General features: G+C 42.0%; 1 protein-coding gene across 12 annotated transcripts in view; it reads right to left on the reverse strand.

Moving 5' to 3' along the window:
- The window catches only part of CACNA2D1 (calcium voltage-gated channel auxiliary subunit alpha2delta 1), a 1459114-nt gene extending 1450836 nt beyond the window's left edge, over nucleotides 1-8278 (reverse strand). For 11 of the 12 annotated variants that reach the window (XM_069228697.1, XM_069228694.1, XM_069228692.1 and 8 more), the window contains exon 1: nucleotides 7638-8248. In XM_069228697.1, coding sequence (XP_069084798.1) covers nucleotides 7638-7732 — 95 coding nt within the window. In that variant the 5' untranslated portion in view covers nucleotides 7733-8248. Of the gene's footprint in view, nucleotides 1-7637 lie in introns of all 12 variants that reach the window. The other variant, XM_069228696.1, reaches the window with a different exon arrangement.
- Between the last annotated feature and the right edge of the window lie 7321 nt (nucleotides 8279-15599).

Below are 15599 nucleotides of genomic sequence, written 5' to 3' on the forward strand. Positions count from 1 at the left end.
ACTCTAATCCACCCCACTCTAATCCAATCAATCCAATTCACCCCAATCTAATCCCACTCCACCCTACTCCAGTTTTCTAATCCAACCCAGACCATGTAATCCACCCCATTCCACTCCACCCAATTCCAATTCACCCCACTCCAAATCACCTCACCCCAATCCAATCAACCCGACCCCAATCCAATCTAAACAACCCCACTCCAATCTACCCCAAACCAATCCACCTCACCCCATTTTAATCTACCCCACTCCAATCCACCCCATTCAGTCCATCCAATCCACCAATCCACCTACTATGCCCAATCGACCCCAATCTATTCCAATCCACCAGACAACCTTAATCCACGCTACCCCACTAAACCCTATTTCATCCCATTCCACTCCATGATACTCTCTGCCACTGAACCACTAAACTCTACTCAACTCAACACCACCCTACACCCTATACTCCACCCTACAACACTCCACTCCAATAAATCCACTCTACAACACTACACCCCCACTACACTTTATGATACTCGTCACTAAGGTTTAGCATGCTGAACAGCAGCCACACAGGTGTACAACATGGCAAAAACACATTGCCAAGCCAATAGCTCTGGTATAGGTGAGAACTACTGGCTTTTCCAGTGTTTGTTTTTACAGCTGTGAATACTAGGCATCAAACTGGTGATGACCTATAGCATGATTGACATATGCTGAAGGCAGCTACAATCATGTAGCAACGGAGAAGTATTGTACGGCCCAAGTTTAAGTAATGTCACTAGATAAAGTCAAATTATACGAAATAGTCATTTTAAGACACAATACTATTCTCTAGATGACAAATTCCCTTTTGATAATACTACAGTGTAACACCTGAACACAAGCTAGGAATAACTAAAAGGTGATCAGTTTACCTCTGTAATAGGAACGTCACAATAAGGCACCACATGTGGTGCCTTTTTTTAACTGTTGATCGGTCTAACATCTACATATTTCGAACTGATAAAGAAAATGTGTTTTTGTTTAAATCTACAAATACTGTAGCAGATGGTGGATGTTGTGGCAAGAGCAAGAAGTCCACACTGGCCCCTACATTGCATAATTCCAGAGGCCTTGCATTTGGTGTAATCTAATACCTCTAGGAGTTTCCCATGTTTTCTTCCAGATTTCATGGTATCATAATGATCCAATTACTCCACTTCCGGCCTTACTTTTCATCCCAGGGTTAGGTCTCATGGTGCTTGACCCCCCTCCGCTGGCAAGAGATTTATCAGCATTATCCATTTCCACTTGAATGTATTCTGATGAGGAGCCTGCGGGAGAGCACCTGCTCCCGCCCCCCACACACACCTTTCCTTTCAAATGTTCCCAGTCGGAGCACCCTGTGTATTTTCCTTTCCCTCCTCGTTCCCCTTGCCCACACAAATATTCCAAAATTCAGCTTGTTCGCAGTTGTATTTTCATGTTATTCAGGACATAGGTTAATATCAACTGACAGCTGGACAGTCAGAACCAGTGAGTGGATCCTACTTATGTAACCCAAAGTCCCCATGTAAAGAGCTCCCATATTAAAGAATCCTCAGCATTTCTTGGGAGCTGATACCTGTGAAAAATAGGCCACAATAATGTTTAGGTGCCTTGTTATAAAAAAAATGGGGGGCTTTTTTTGAAGTGTATTTCATTCATTGTTTGCTCCTTTATCAGACTTTAAAAGATCCAAATATTTCCAGAAATACAGTTCCAACAGGTGTTTAAAAATTAGAATTATCAGAACACCAAACCGGATTTAAATTTAAAAATAATTTGTTCTTAATAAATACAGGCATAAATAATCAAAAGCATTGTGCTCTATTTCTGGAGGAACATTAAGAATGAATGAAAATATTTGAAATGTGTAACATCTTTCAACGCACAGAATCAGAGGACATTTTGCAATGCATCCCTGATGGAAGTGCTCTATACAAATGCAAAACAGCAATACAACATCATGCAATGAAGTCACAAGGAGTGAGACGTAAAGGTCTTCAAATATAAAGGCTTTGCAAGGCTGCCTTATATGAAGATGGATGTTTTTAATGTTACTACTCGTGGTTTCGACATAGTAGTGGGACTAGTGTTGCCACTTCACCTCTCCCCTTATGTGTGGGAGGCCTCAGCTTCATATATAATTTATCACCCCCAAAATTATAACTATTCCACAAAAATCTCCTCAATTTAAATTTGATTATGAATAGGTGATGTGATCTGCCCATTTCAGAGTCATGTGGCTACCGTGCTATGTTCCCTGCTGCACTGGTGGCTTTTGGCTCTCAGTCTGGCTTGCTTTTTCTTGATTTCATTTGTCAAGACCTAAGCCCCTGATAGTCTAATAAGGCGACTATCAAGGCATACGTAATAATAAACCATATCCTAACAGGCGTGCATTTTCACTACTAGAGGTATCTAGGCGGCATGGAAAGATAACACACCTCCATAAAAGAAACTGAGCTTCGCTCCCTGCTACATCAAGGTGACTTAAACATCTGCTATCTGCTGAATGCACTTTGAATTCCAAGGCAAGGCTTCAGTAACCAGAGATTACCTATTTTTTAAATAGAAATGCTTCCTTCTTTTTTGAGCAAACCTAATTTTATTATTTTTTTGTTTGAATTGTCCTTAAATGTTTACATTTCTTCGGCATTCCGATCCTAAAATATGGTTTTGTTTTTAAGTGCTCAAGGAAATTGCATGTTTAATTCACACCCACAACCCTGATGATTGATTTAGTTGTGCTTGGGGTGTTTATTTTGCACAAGTGGTTAAAGCAATTTGAAGAGGGCAGACCTCATGTTAAACATTTAATGTACCATGTTTGTGATTAATATCGTGAAGCATAAATGGATTAGCTAAATTCTTATAAATAGGTTTCTGAATTTAAGTTTAATTAGGCACTACACTTAGTTGCTTCAACTGCAATATTCCTGATAACCTGGGAAAGAACTCATGATATAAAGTTAATTTATCGAATGTTTGCATGTATTTTTCTTTGCATGCTTCTTACTAGTTTTTTTCCAGATGAACAAACTGTTTTGCTGCTGTATCATTCCAAGCAGCTAGTCTCTATTTTTGGCCTGTCATGCTGTAATTTTATGGACAAACCACAGAGTGTACACAGACTTAAAGGCAGTACAGCCCCATCTTTGGAAAGGAGACAACAGGTGGTCCCAAAGACTAATGGGCCTTGCAGGTGTGTAAACATTGTGTCCGTTCCAGGGGTGTTGCCTCCTACTAAATACAACCCACCACCAAGATGAATGATTTTCCAAATAAAAGTTATAAGCATAAAGACAGCAGCACCATAACAATATTCAAGTTTGTATTATTCTACCATTCTGTTCCTGTCTAAATGGGTGGATGTGGTAAACGCCTTAGCACTGAAAATGGATAAAAAGTATGAAATAATGAGCACATTTTATTTCATTTTGTACTGTTTTTTATGCAAATGTTCCTGTGTTCAGTAGAAATATATGTGCTGTACCTGACATTCCACAAGCTAATACTGTACGACTATTAATAAAGAAAGCGCAAAGTAACACGGTTTTATTTTATCCTAGAAACAGAACAAATAGTAGGCATCTTATTAAATTTGAGAAAGTGTATATATTTCACGATTAAAGCACATGTTAGAGTCAATTGAGTGACTAATTTCATCAGTTATAAAATACATTGTTTTTACAAGGCAGCATTCCACTTTATTCCCCTTTTTATTTTTATGATCAAGTTTGCTTTTCTGTCTTAAACACATCTCTAGGTTTGATTGCCTTCCAGTAAATATGTAAGGTGTGGCACAACAGCAAGCATTTGAAAACCAGTTTCTCGAAAATCACTGGTGAATAAAAAGATCTCAGCTCTCTAGAGAAATTCTTGCTTGTCAGAAAGCGCCGTCTTCTGGCGCAGTAATTCATGTCAAACAGCCATAAACATATCAAGAAATTAAAATGCGTTGCATAAAAAATACAGGACAAAAACCGGGGGTGGTTCGGTAAAACATAATATGGGCCAAAGAAAATATATGCACAATTATGTGTCACTTAAGTTTTTGTTTTCCATTTGGCATCTATGCCAGTGAGAATCACCCCTGTGTTGACCAGTCCTTTACTTTATTAGACTTGTGTTGATTCCAAAGGTGTCAGCATGACAATGGCTATTAACACTCGTTTTGGGAATGCAACTGAGTTTTAAATGCATGCACAATGCGCGTGGGTGTGTTTCGCCGCCGCGCTTTTATAAACAGAGACACAGGCACACTTTTGGCAGCACCAGGAGTCAAAAACAGATAACATGTATGTCAATCCTAAGCAAGAATTTGTCAACATTTACATTATGTGTGTAGTCAGATATTACACATTAGTGTCATTTATTAATGGACACATATCCTCAACAGTTTGGCTCTATACACGCGTATTTAAACAACATTTCAGAGATCAGATAATTGCCCATACAAAAAACAACAAACTAGACCACAGACAGTAAACAGCATAGCACAACAAAAAACAAACTGCACCAGATCCAAAATTCAGAGGTGAAGCACCTAAACGTACATAATCTTCATAAACATGTGCAATATTGCGAAGAATGGCACGTATATATATACCCTGCTCTCTGTGGTTATTCATGCTAATAAATGTATTTCCTGTTAAGTTTCCCTGGTTGGCAGACGCTAGCCGCCTACCCGTGCCTAAATTGTTTGCTTCTACTATGTCTGGGTACCGAATACTTGCGCCTAAAAATATGTGGCACCGGATTTGCTACCCTCCCTCGCGCGCCGACCTGCGCATACTCACAGCACACACCTGAGGTGAGCAGAGTTCCAATGATGCTCAAAATGACGCGCTGTCTTTTCTATACTACATTTTAAGCAGAGTTGCGGTCTATTTGTTTACAGAGGCTACAAAACAACGGAAAATAATTCCCAAGTCACAACAGAAAATCTTGTCTAGAAGAAAAAAATCAGTAGACTAATATTTAAAATGTAAGATGACCAGTTCGGCTTAAATACCCGGCCCTGCCGTGGTTGAGTAAACCTTTCTGGCACTCTTCGGCCCAGGGGAATTCGGTTCGCATTGATTTCCTTCATTTAGTGTTTGTAAACCGTAGCAGCCGGCCTGTAATCGCACACTGGCGAATAGGGGTGGATGCAAAATAAAAGAAAACACACACACACTTAGATAAGAAAACAAAAATGTCCCCGAATTTGAGTCGTGGGGGAAAAGGCCGCGAGGAATTGTGCAATTGAACCTCCTAGTAGCACTACTGCAAACGCCGCCTATTTGTGGTTGGATATACCCTGAAGTGTCTGCGTTCTGCTGGAAGCATGTGCTAATAGCGGTAAGAGGGGCTCCGGGGACACGGTGCCACTTATTGAGGCGACCCGCATCACACAGGGAATTAGGACAAAGGGAGAAGGGCGCGTGTGCATGACGTAAAGGGTAATATTAATGTGCGGCTTTAGGAAAAGAAGCCAAGAACAAGCCCGCTTGCCCCCGTGCACGTCTTTAATGAAAGGAATCTGTATTGTTTACGGCATTTCAATGGCATGCGGTCGGGATACAGGTATTGAAGAGTGAACTGCCGTAAACACATGGAGACAGGAACGTCTACTTTATAAGATCAGCCAGTGTGAATGCATCGTAACAAATAAAGAATATTAGTGGGCGAGTTTAGAAGCAATCTGATAGCATGCGGAATGCTGGTTCTGCTGTAATAAGGGCACCCTTAAAAAAATATTTCTCCACGGCATGAGATTTGGTTATTTGCTGCTAAGCAACAGATAACTTTGTTTGTGACACACTACAGCAAGGGCCTGATATTGTTCTGCAAACATCTCGTTCGAGCGTACCTTTCACATCGCGAAGATGTGGAAATCTCTCACTGGCCACATTACCCCAGAGATCATCGCCACGACATGGGGACCCCGAGGGAGGACGAAGGAGGCACTCCTCGCGCGAACCTCGGCATCATTTTTAGATTTCAGCAAAGTGGGTGATTGAATAGGGCACAGATGGGCCCACCTCCAAAAACCGCAATATATTCCAGTAACATAACAGGGCCACGAATGCACCCGGCGTGCTCTAGTAGCACGTGTTGAGTGAGGCCTTTGGCAGCCCGCCACAATGTCACTACATACATGGGCGGCTATTATTATTTAGAGATAAAAGCGAACACTAATTCAAGGACAGATTTAACTTTAGCTTGAACTGGAAGAAGTGTCATTATTTGCATTATGTTTACGTCACGAACCGCTCCTGTTCTCCTGGCGACGACCCTTCATCAGGTGAATAAATAAATCCCGCGAGATATTGGCGTGTTAGTTGCTTCAAACCGAGGGCGCACATGGTGCTCATAGGGTGGGGTGTGTTGGCAGTGTTTGTGTCTGAGAGCCTGTGCTTGGTATCTATGTGCTTCCGAGACAAACAGTGTCTTGCCGTGAACATGCATCAGAGAGTGAAGACAGAACCGCTATATTTGAGCAGCACTCGGGCACCACAGATTGCAGACTGCATTGTCTTTTCTGCCTTTAACCATGTCTGCTGCACTGATACGGGCACGCGTAGCGAGCTTTCTCTGGAGCCCTGAGAGGGCTGCCTTCCGCTCTGTTTGCTATATAAAGTGCCTCTAAGTGACTCACCCACTTATGGTTCCCTGGCAGCTGTAACCCAGATTGGCGAGCAGCGCGTCATTAAAGAAAAAAAAAAGCACAAAGGTCATTATTTGGGGTTATTCCTCAACTTTGCTGACGGCCCCTAGTGCTGCCACCGTGTTTGCGAAGCAGTGGCAACTGTCTCGCAGGTGTTAGACCATGTCAGCAGCAACGAGCGTGTAACAACGCCCCCTGTGATGCTCACGCGTTGCCCTCCCTCAACCCTACACCGAGGCGCATATGGTCACATACGTGTATAAAGTGGGTGTGAGCCCAGCTTGTGTTGCACCCCTTGTGTACTCTCAACGTTCACCACGCGAGCACACCGGAGACCAGGGCCCGTATTCCAGGGTTTCCCTTCAAACGGAACAATAGCTGTCAAAACACACACACGGAGCCCTGGAGGCGATCCAATTAGGAGGCAGTGAAAGAGAAACACAACAGCCGAGGCACCGCCCCGCTGCTTTTTTCCGATTCTTCTCCTGATCAATCATATCCTGGCAGCAGGCATGGGAAAGGGCACAGGGGTACAAGGTTTGAGCTAACCCGCACCGATGCCACCCACCCTTGGCAGCCCCCATGTGATGGAAATAGCCTTTCTGCACAGGAGGGGCGCGAGGAAACTTTACTCCAAGCAGCTCGGAACAGCTGAGGTATATTTAGAGCCTTTGAGTTGTTTCCCAGCACGCAGCGCTCCTGACTGAAAAAGTAGCAGGCTGCTATGTGCGCCCTACATCCATTTTGCAGATTAGCTCTACGACACAAAGCAAAGGGAAATCCAACAATTTGAGGCGAGCGCGATAGGCACCATGCAGCCCCTCCCTGCCTGCGTCTGAGCCGCAAGCTGAAAACCCCAGCAACCTGTGCGTCTCTTTCATACGGGGAGCCAGGGCTCGTCCCCCCACGGCCGCCCACTCCAAACATTATGCCCGGCTGAAGCGCGGGCAGGACTGGAAACGCGCAGGCCACTTACGTTGTAGGTGAGGGGAAAGACTCGTCCGCTGAAGATCTGCTGATCAGGGATTGGAAAAGTGTGAGACTCAAGACTAGCACGCAGCCAGCAGCCATCTTCGCGTTCAGGAAGCCCCCAGATCTGCGATCCGAACTGATAAGAGGTGAAGTGGAGCGGCGAGGAGCGGGCTGGGCAGGGCGCAGTCACCGCTCAGCCCGAGGTGGGTGGATGGCCGGGCAGAAAGAGATACACTCGCGCACACGCTCTCGTCTACTCCGGCAGGCTGATCTGATCAGCAGCTGCCATCAGGGCTATTTCTGTAACAGATCTCAGCTCCCTCCTCTCTTCCACACTCTCTCCCTCGCCTTTCCTTATTTATTCCCCTGATTGCAGAGAAGGGGAGGAGATGTGCGGAGTTGCAGGGGGAGGAGGAAGGCAGATGTTCTTCTTGCTTCTTCCAAAGCACATAGAGACTTGAAGTCATAGAGGGGTCGGGTCTGTAAGTCTGCCCGTATCAGCTATTAGTGCATGCAGTAGAGGGAACACCCAAAAGTCGCCACCTTGTCTCTCCCCTCTTCACTGTTTCTCTCACTCTCATTACTTTTTAAATCTCCATTCTAAGCTCCACCCCTAATCACCCCCCACCCCCGCTGCTCTTGAAATGACTAGAGATGGTGCTTCGGATGAATACATTGTGTGTGAGATTTAATTGCAACTCACAACCATTCGCATTTAACAATTCACAATCTTCATTAGCATATTTTTAAGGTGGGTATTTGAGTACATACAGCCTAGTCTTCAGTCGGGACATTGGGCATGTTTTTAATAAGTGGCCATTGTATTGGGAAATGTAAGTTATTTTCACACTTATACTCCCTTTTGCTTTCTCTCCTTCTCTGCACTTCCTCATCTGTCTCAACCCAGAAGCTCACCATCTCCTAGCATTCAAGAGGAAATATACCTTGTGCTATTGTACTGCACTTAGAGCCAGTCCTATACTTCCAGCCTACATCACTTTGCATTCTGGAACACGGATTTATAATTTTTCACATTCCAAGTGGGGGCTAGTATAAGATATATATATATCATAAGTCTAAAATTATAACACAAAGCACCACTCAGGCAAGGATACAGTACTTAAGGCAAGATTTTATTTCCTTCATGGCGCGTTTCGGCAGTTCCGACGGCCTTCTTGCTCACACAATCACTGTGTCGTGCACCTCTCATAAAATACAAATCTATTACATGGACAGAGATGACAGACTTACATTTCGGATTACCTTTCACGTTTTTGTGAGCGCTATCTTAGTATATCGCTTATTCCGTTCTGACATACAAATAACAGTACTGGGGATCGTAGTCTGTCCTTGAACATTACGTATCGATTGATCCTCTACACAACTCTTTCTCACCAACATTATTCAATTTACAAAAAAGAAATATAAACATACATTCTGGAGACCTCTAAATTTCATATTTCATTGGCAATACTTGCACTGAGCACTTGTATGAGCACCATCTTAGTGAAGATCACTCGTTAGGTCTTTCCCTATACCGAAAAGGCTCAGGATTCATGAGCTAACCTAATTCCATTGTATCAATCCTCTACACTATAATTTGGACAAACATTATTGTACAGTTTGCAATTCGTGACTCGATAGAATTTAATAACGGGATCCTGTTCACTGCCTACTCTGTAGGTCTCAACGTGTGTTTTTACTCTCTACTTATTTGTTATCTGTCTCACAAAAATTATATCATGCCATCTATTAAACTATAGGTTGAATTTATATATGTCCCATATCATATCATGCATTCTTTAGTAAGCAATCTCATATCTTAAACACCGCATAACCACCCCAATACTCATATTTTCCATCAGCATATTATATCAGATCTATCTCATCGGCTATCTTCTCAATGATATCCGTCATCTCCCATAATAAAAAGAAAGAAAGAAAGAACCAGTGCTATCTAATTTACACCACACCCAACGTGATAAGAAGGAGAAAAAAAACCTATCAAAGAAAAAAAGTTATTAAAAAACAACTACCGTGCCATAGAGGAAGCGTCCTACAATCAAATAATTAATTCATCAGCAATTACCTGGCTGACACATAATTATAGATAAATGTCTTAATGGTATTCATCTACAAGTTTAGATGTGCACTCAAACCCTCATCGAGATTAAGCCCACTTGGCATAGGAGTTTGTAAATCTATAATATGTTCTGACTCTCTTTTCTGTAACTGTGCTACTGACGGTGTTTTCATGATATGGAAAGGTTCCATGAAGGAAGTGAAAGATTTCTTATGTAGCCTTAATAACAACAAAAACAATCGTATTTTCTTCTCGACTATCAGCAGGACAAGCATTGCATTTCTAGATGTAGTCGCTGAAATCCAAGATGGCAGAATAGAAACTCATCTCTTTAGAAAATCTACGGCAGGTAATAGCCTGCTGCATGCCATGAGTGCACATCCCAATAATCTCAAATGGAGTATACCGTTTGGTGAATTTTTAGGAGATAGGAGAAACTGTAGCACAGATAAAGACTATGAAATTGAAAAACAGATTATGATACAGAGTTTCAAAGATAGGGGACACCCTAATTGGGTATTACTTGAATCTAGCAAAAAGGTGGACTGTACGTCCAGATATAAAATTCTGTTTTCCAATGAGAGGACATCTAAGGAGAATGAAAATCCAACAACTAGATTAATTCTAACATACAATAATAATGCAAGAGCAGTTAAGAGAAGTGTGTCCAAGTATTGGGACATTGTGAAGAATGACAACATTGTGGGTCCCAAGTTACAAGAGAGACCAAGCATCACGTTTTGTAAGGCTTGATCATTACCTGATATTTTGGTACACAGTGATAATACTGTTAGACAAATGGATACTAGATTTGGATTACACGGTTTCTTCCCATGTAGAAAGTGTAAAGCATGTAAAGCTAGTCAGATTAAAAAGGAGTATAGAACCTTCGGTACACATACACGGCCCATCAAACAATTCATAACGTTCAGTACACAGTATGTGATATGTGTTGGAATGTCCTTGCTCTAGGAGGTATGTGGGAAGCACAATGTGTACAGTGAAGAAACGAGTTCTGGAGCACATGCTTGCCATAGAACATGGAGATCAAAAGTATCCCGTAGCAAGAAATTTTGAAGAATATCATTTTAGAGATAGCACTAAAATGTTATTTTATGGCATTGAACATATTCCGATTAACCCGAGAGGGGTAATCGAGTAGCACAGTTATGGAAAAGAGAGTTAGAACATATTATAGATTTACAAACTCTTATGCCAAGTGGGCTTAATCTCGATGAAGGTTTGAGTGCACATCTACACTTGTAGATGAATACCATTAAGATATTTATCTAGAATTATGTGTCAGCTAGGTAATTGCTGATGAATGAATTATTCGATTGTAGAATGCTTCCTCTATGGCAAGGTAGTTGTATTTAAATAACTTTTTTTCTTTGATAGGTTTTTTTTCTCCTTCTTATCACGTTGGGTGTGGTGTAAATTAGATAGCACTGGTTCTTTCTTTCTTTCTTTCTTTCTTTCTTTCTTTCTTTCTTTCTTTCTTTCTTTCTTTCTTGGAAGATTACGGATATCATTGAGAAGATAGCCAAAGAGATAGATCTGATATAGTATGCTGATGGGAAATATGAGTTTCGGGGTGGTGATACGGTGTTTAAGATATGAGATTGCTTACTAAAGAATGCATGATATGATACGGGACATGTATACATTCAACCTATAGGTTAATAGATGGTATGATATAATTTTTGTGAGATAGATAACAAATGAGTAGAGAGAAAGAACACAGATTGAGGCCTACAGAGTAGGCAGTGTACATAATCCAGTTATTAAATTCTATTGAGTCACGAATTGTGAACTGTACAATAATGTTTGTCAAAATTATAGTGTTGATGATGGATACGAAGGAATTAGGGTAGCTCATGAATCCTGAGACTTTTAGGTATAGGGAAAGATTTAACGAGAGATGTTCACTAAGATGGTGCTCATACAAATGCTCAGTGCAAGTATTGCCAATGAAATATGAAATTTAGATGACTCCATCATGTATATGTATATATTTATATTTCTTTTTTGTAAATTGAATAATGTTGGTGATAAAGAGTTGTGTAGATGATCAATCGATGCGTAAAGTTTAAGGACAGACTACGATCCCCAGTACTGTTATTTCTATGTCAGAATGGAATAAGCAATGTACTAAGATGGCGCTCACAAAAACGTGAAAGGTAATCCGAGATATAAATCCGTCATCTCTGTCCATGTAATAGAAGTGTATTTTATGAGAGGTGCACGGCACGGTGATTGTGTGAGGAAGGCCGTCGGAATGGCCGAAACGCGTCATGAAGAAAATAAAATCTTCCCTTAAGAACCGTATCCTTGCCTGAGTGGGTGCTTCATGTTATCATTTTGGACTTATGGTTTGTGGGACCAGCATGTTCGTCTGGTCAGGCACCCCACGCCTCTGTGGGCCACGTCGAGCAGGACTGCGATATATATATATATATATATATATATATGTATATATATATATATATATATATTCATTCAGTTAAAAAACTAAAGCTTACAGGGATTATATAGTTAGTCTTACATTGTAAACGTACCAAACCACAGAAATTCACCTTTTATAGTTAGCTATCTCAAGTAACTATAACTCGTGTCATAAGGTAACTATAACTCTCGCCCCGCCATGCACAGTTGTTTTGTTAGAAATGTTACTGCAAATATTACATTGATATTATCAATGATGTTATCAAAGATGTCCTGAGTGCTGTAATTTGTGGGGTAATTAGCAGTGCATGGTGAGGGCGTGAGTTATAGTTACTTGAGATAACTTTAATTATAACAGGTAAATTTCTATGGTTTGGTACATTTAAAATGTGAGCCTAACTATATCATCCCTGTAACCGCTGTTTTTTAACTGAATTTCTAGGTTTTTTAAATTTCATTTCCTAACTATGACATCTCTGTAACCTTTGTTTTTTTCAGTGAATTTCTATTTTTTTTTAAACGTATACTAATTTTAATTACTATACATTAATCCATCCATCACTGTGCACGGCCTTTGGTTGAACACAGCAGCACTTGGATGCAGAACCAGGCCTGCAGCCAGGCCCTGCAGCCAATCCCTGTAACAAGCCAATGCTGCACTGCATATGCCATTTGTCCATGTGCAGCGGAGGTTGGCCGCAAGGCCTGGCTGACCACCCAACCATGCGTAGCAGGTGTTATCCACAGGGTCTGGCCAAGCTTTGCATGCCCCCCTCTCTAGGCTGATCTTGGCCCGAGGACCCCATCCCCTGGAACCCAGCCTAAATATGTAATTTTTGTTGGAGGGGCGTTCCACCCCCAGGCCAATCTCAACCCCAGGGATCCCATCTCCTAGGGCTCAACCTAAACATTTTGTTTTTGGGGGAGAGGCCCCCCCCTCCCCAGGACAATTTTGGTTCCAGGGACCCTTTTTTCCTGGAGCCCAGCCTAAACATTCAATTGTTTTGGAGGAGGGGGTGCTGCCTACCCCCTCCACCCCAGGACTGATCTCGGCCCAGGGGACACCATCTGCCGGGGCCAGCCATGTGACCTCGGTGCCACCGAGGGTACCCAGTGACAATGTTGTGGAGTGCAGGGGCAACCTGAAAGCCCTCTTGATCCCAGCAGTGGGAACCGGCATTGCTGTTACAGAGAGGGAGCTGCTAGATTATACTTTAACAGCTCCCTCTCTATACTACTGATACTATATGTCAGAAATAGTATTTGTCTGTGTGTATTCATGTGTGAGTGGGTGTCTGAGCGCCTGTTAGGGTGTGTAAGTGGGTGTATGAGTGTCTGTATAGGTGTACAAGTAGGTATGTGAGTAGCTTTGTGGGTGAGTGAGTGGCTGTGTGAGTGACTTATTGGTAAGTGAGTGTGTCAGTGGCTGTATGAGAGAGTGAGTGACTGCGTGAGTGGCTGTACAGGTGAGTGAGTGGGTGTGTAAGTGACTGTATGAGTGAGTGGGTGTCTGAATAGCTGTAGGAGTGAATTAATGGCTGTGTAAGTGACTGTATGGGTGGGTGAGTGGTTGTGTGGGTAACTAGTTAAGTGAGCTGCTATGTGAGTGGCTGTATTGTGGAGTAAGTGTGTAAATGGATGTATTGGTGAGTGAGTAGATGTGTCAGTGCTTGTATGGATGTGTGAATGGGTATGTAAGTGGTTGTGTGGTTGTGTGGGTGTGTTAGTGAGTTTGTGAGTGTTTGGATAGGTGAGTGGCTGTGTTGAGAGGCTCTATGAGTGAGTGAGTGGGTGTATGAGTGGCTGTATAGGTGAGTAAGTGAGTATGTAAGTAGTTGTATGGGTGAGTGTGTGGCTCTGTGAGTGGCTGTATGGGTAAATGTCAAACACTACCCTGTTCATCCCACGGAGACACAACGTTGACCAAGCTGCTTGTCCTCAAATCCACCTAAACGTTGCATGCCTCCTACTTAAATACACATGACCGGCACCGCAACATCTGCGGGGAAAAGGGGATGGATGAGAGAAGAAGAGAGACACTGGAGTCAAAGGGCTGGATCTGGACGCCTAGTGATGGTTCTTGAAGAGCCAGTCTTTCCTATGATAAATCACACATCAGTCAAATAACTAGTATCTCATAACCCATGAATAGTCAACTATTGGACTATAACGTGCAAGCTAGATGTACCTGTTGGGGTCCCCTTTCCGGCTTTGATGGCTCTCCCTCTCTCTAGGAATTTTTGGAAACAATGTGGATTACCTGTAATTAAATAAAAGCCTTGAACCTCCTATATTGTCTATAACGACTCCCACTGTGATCTCAGATTAGTCCCTCATCACCTCAGTTAAGCCTACCTAGATGTTCCTTGAAGTTCAGTAGATATTTTGTGTGTTTCATCTGCATTGGATTTCCCAAGATGCTGACTCACTCGACTCATTGACATTTACATAGGCAACAATAATAAGAACAAACTCTCGGGGAATTATATTTTCCAGATATTCATGGGTTAATCATTGTACTGTGCTAATATTGCGAGAAACGCAATTCAGTGTTTAAATCAAACTGAAAACATAGGGTTAATATCAAGGACTACGGTTCACGTTGTATTATTATGAAAACATAGGGTTAAACATTAGCGTTCAATTTCATGAACAACCGGCTTATCACTGTTACATCACAGCATAATTTTGAGCATGGCAAAGATAAGCTTCAACTTCTTTTAAGCACCAAACACAGAATGTTACGCATCACCAGCAACAATTTGAAATAATGCAAATGTCACTTTGAACTCAGTGATAATAACCATATTCACAGTATATTGTATCACTAACAACAATAGTAATGCCACATTAAAGTCAGCAGTAATAAATGTATTCACAGTATATTGTTTTCATAATATTTGCTCAATAGAAACTCCTTTCTGTGGTATAATGCAAGCAACTTCAATAAGTGTTATAGCATGACAAGCAGCGAACATCCCAATGAACGTAAAACCCAAAGATGTGCCCTTCTAAGTGTATCACATCCTGGAACATTCGTTTATCAAGTTTCAAGTTAGCAAGTATCAAATTTTAGCAATAAATGTTCTTAAATCACACGCAGCGCATTACCGTCTTTTTAAGGATTAATTCCCTCGGTCTCTTCTTCTTCTAGAAATGGCCTCCAAGATGCTGGACAGATAGAACGTGAAGATCAAAAGTGGAGGAGCAGAGATTCCTTCTCTGTAGCCGGTGACCTTTAGAGCGAGCAATTCACTCAGGCCAGGTGTGGTTTAATTACCTGCTGCATCCAGCCATACCCAGTCTGTCATAAGGAGCCAAATCCAGTGTAAGTCATAGGGATGCTGGAGGCTTGTGCAAGCAATGGTCTCTAACAAGCATTAGTTCCAACAAGCATTCGTTTCTGCAAACAAACACTGGTCTCCGCAAACAAGCATT

The sequence above is a fragment of the Pleurodeles waltl genome, chromosome 4_1, assembly GCF_031143425.1.
Source record: "Pleurodeles waltl isolate 20211129_DDA chromosome 4_1, aPleWal1.hap1.20221129, whole genome shotgun sequence".
NCBI lineage: Eukaryota > Metazoa > Chordata > Amphibia > Caudata > Salamandridae > Pleurodeles > Pleurodeles waltl.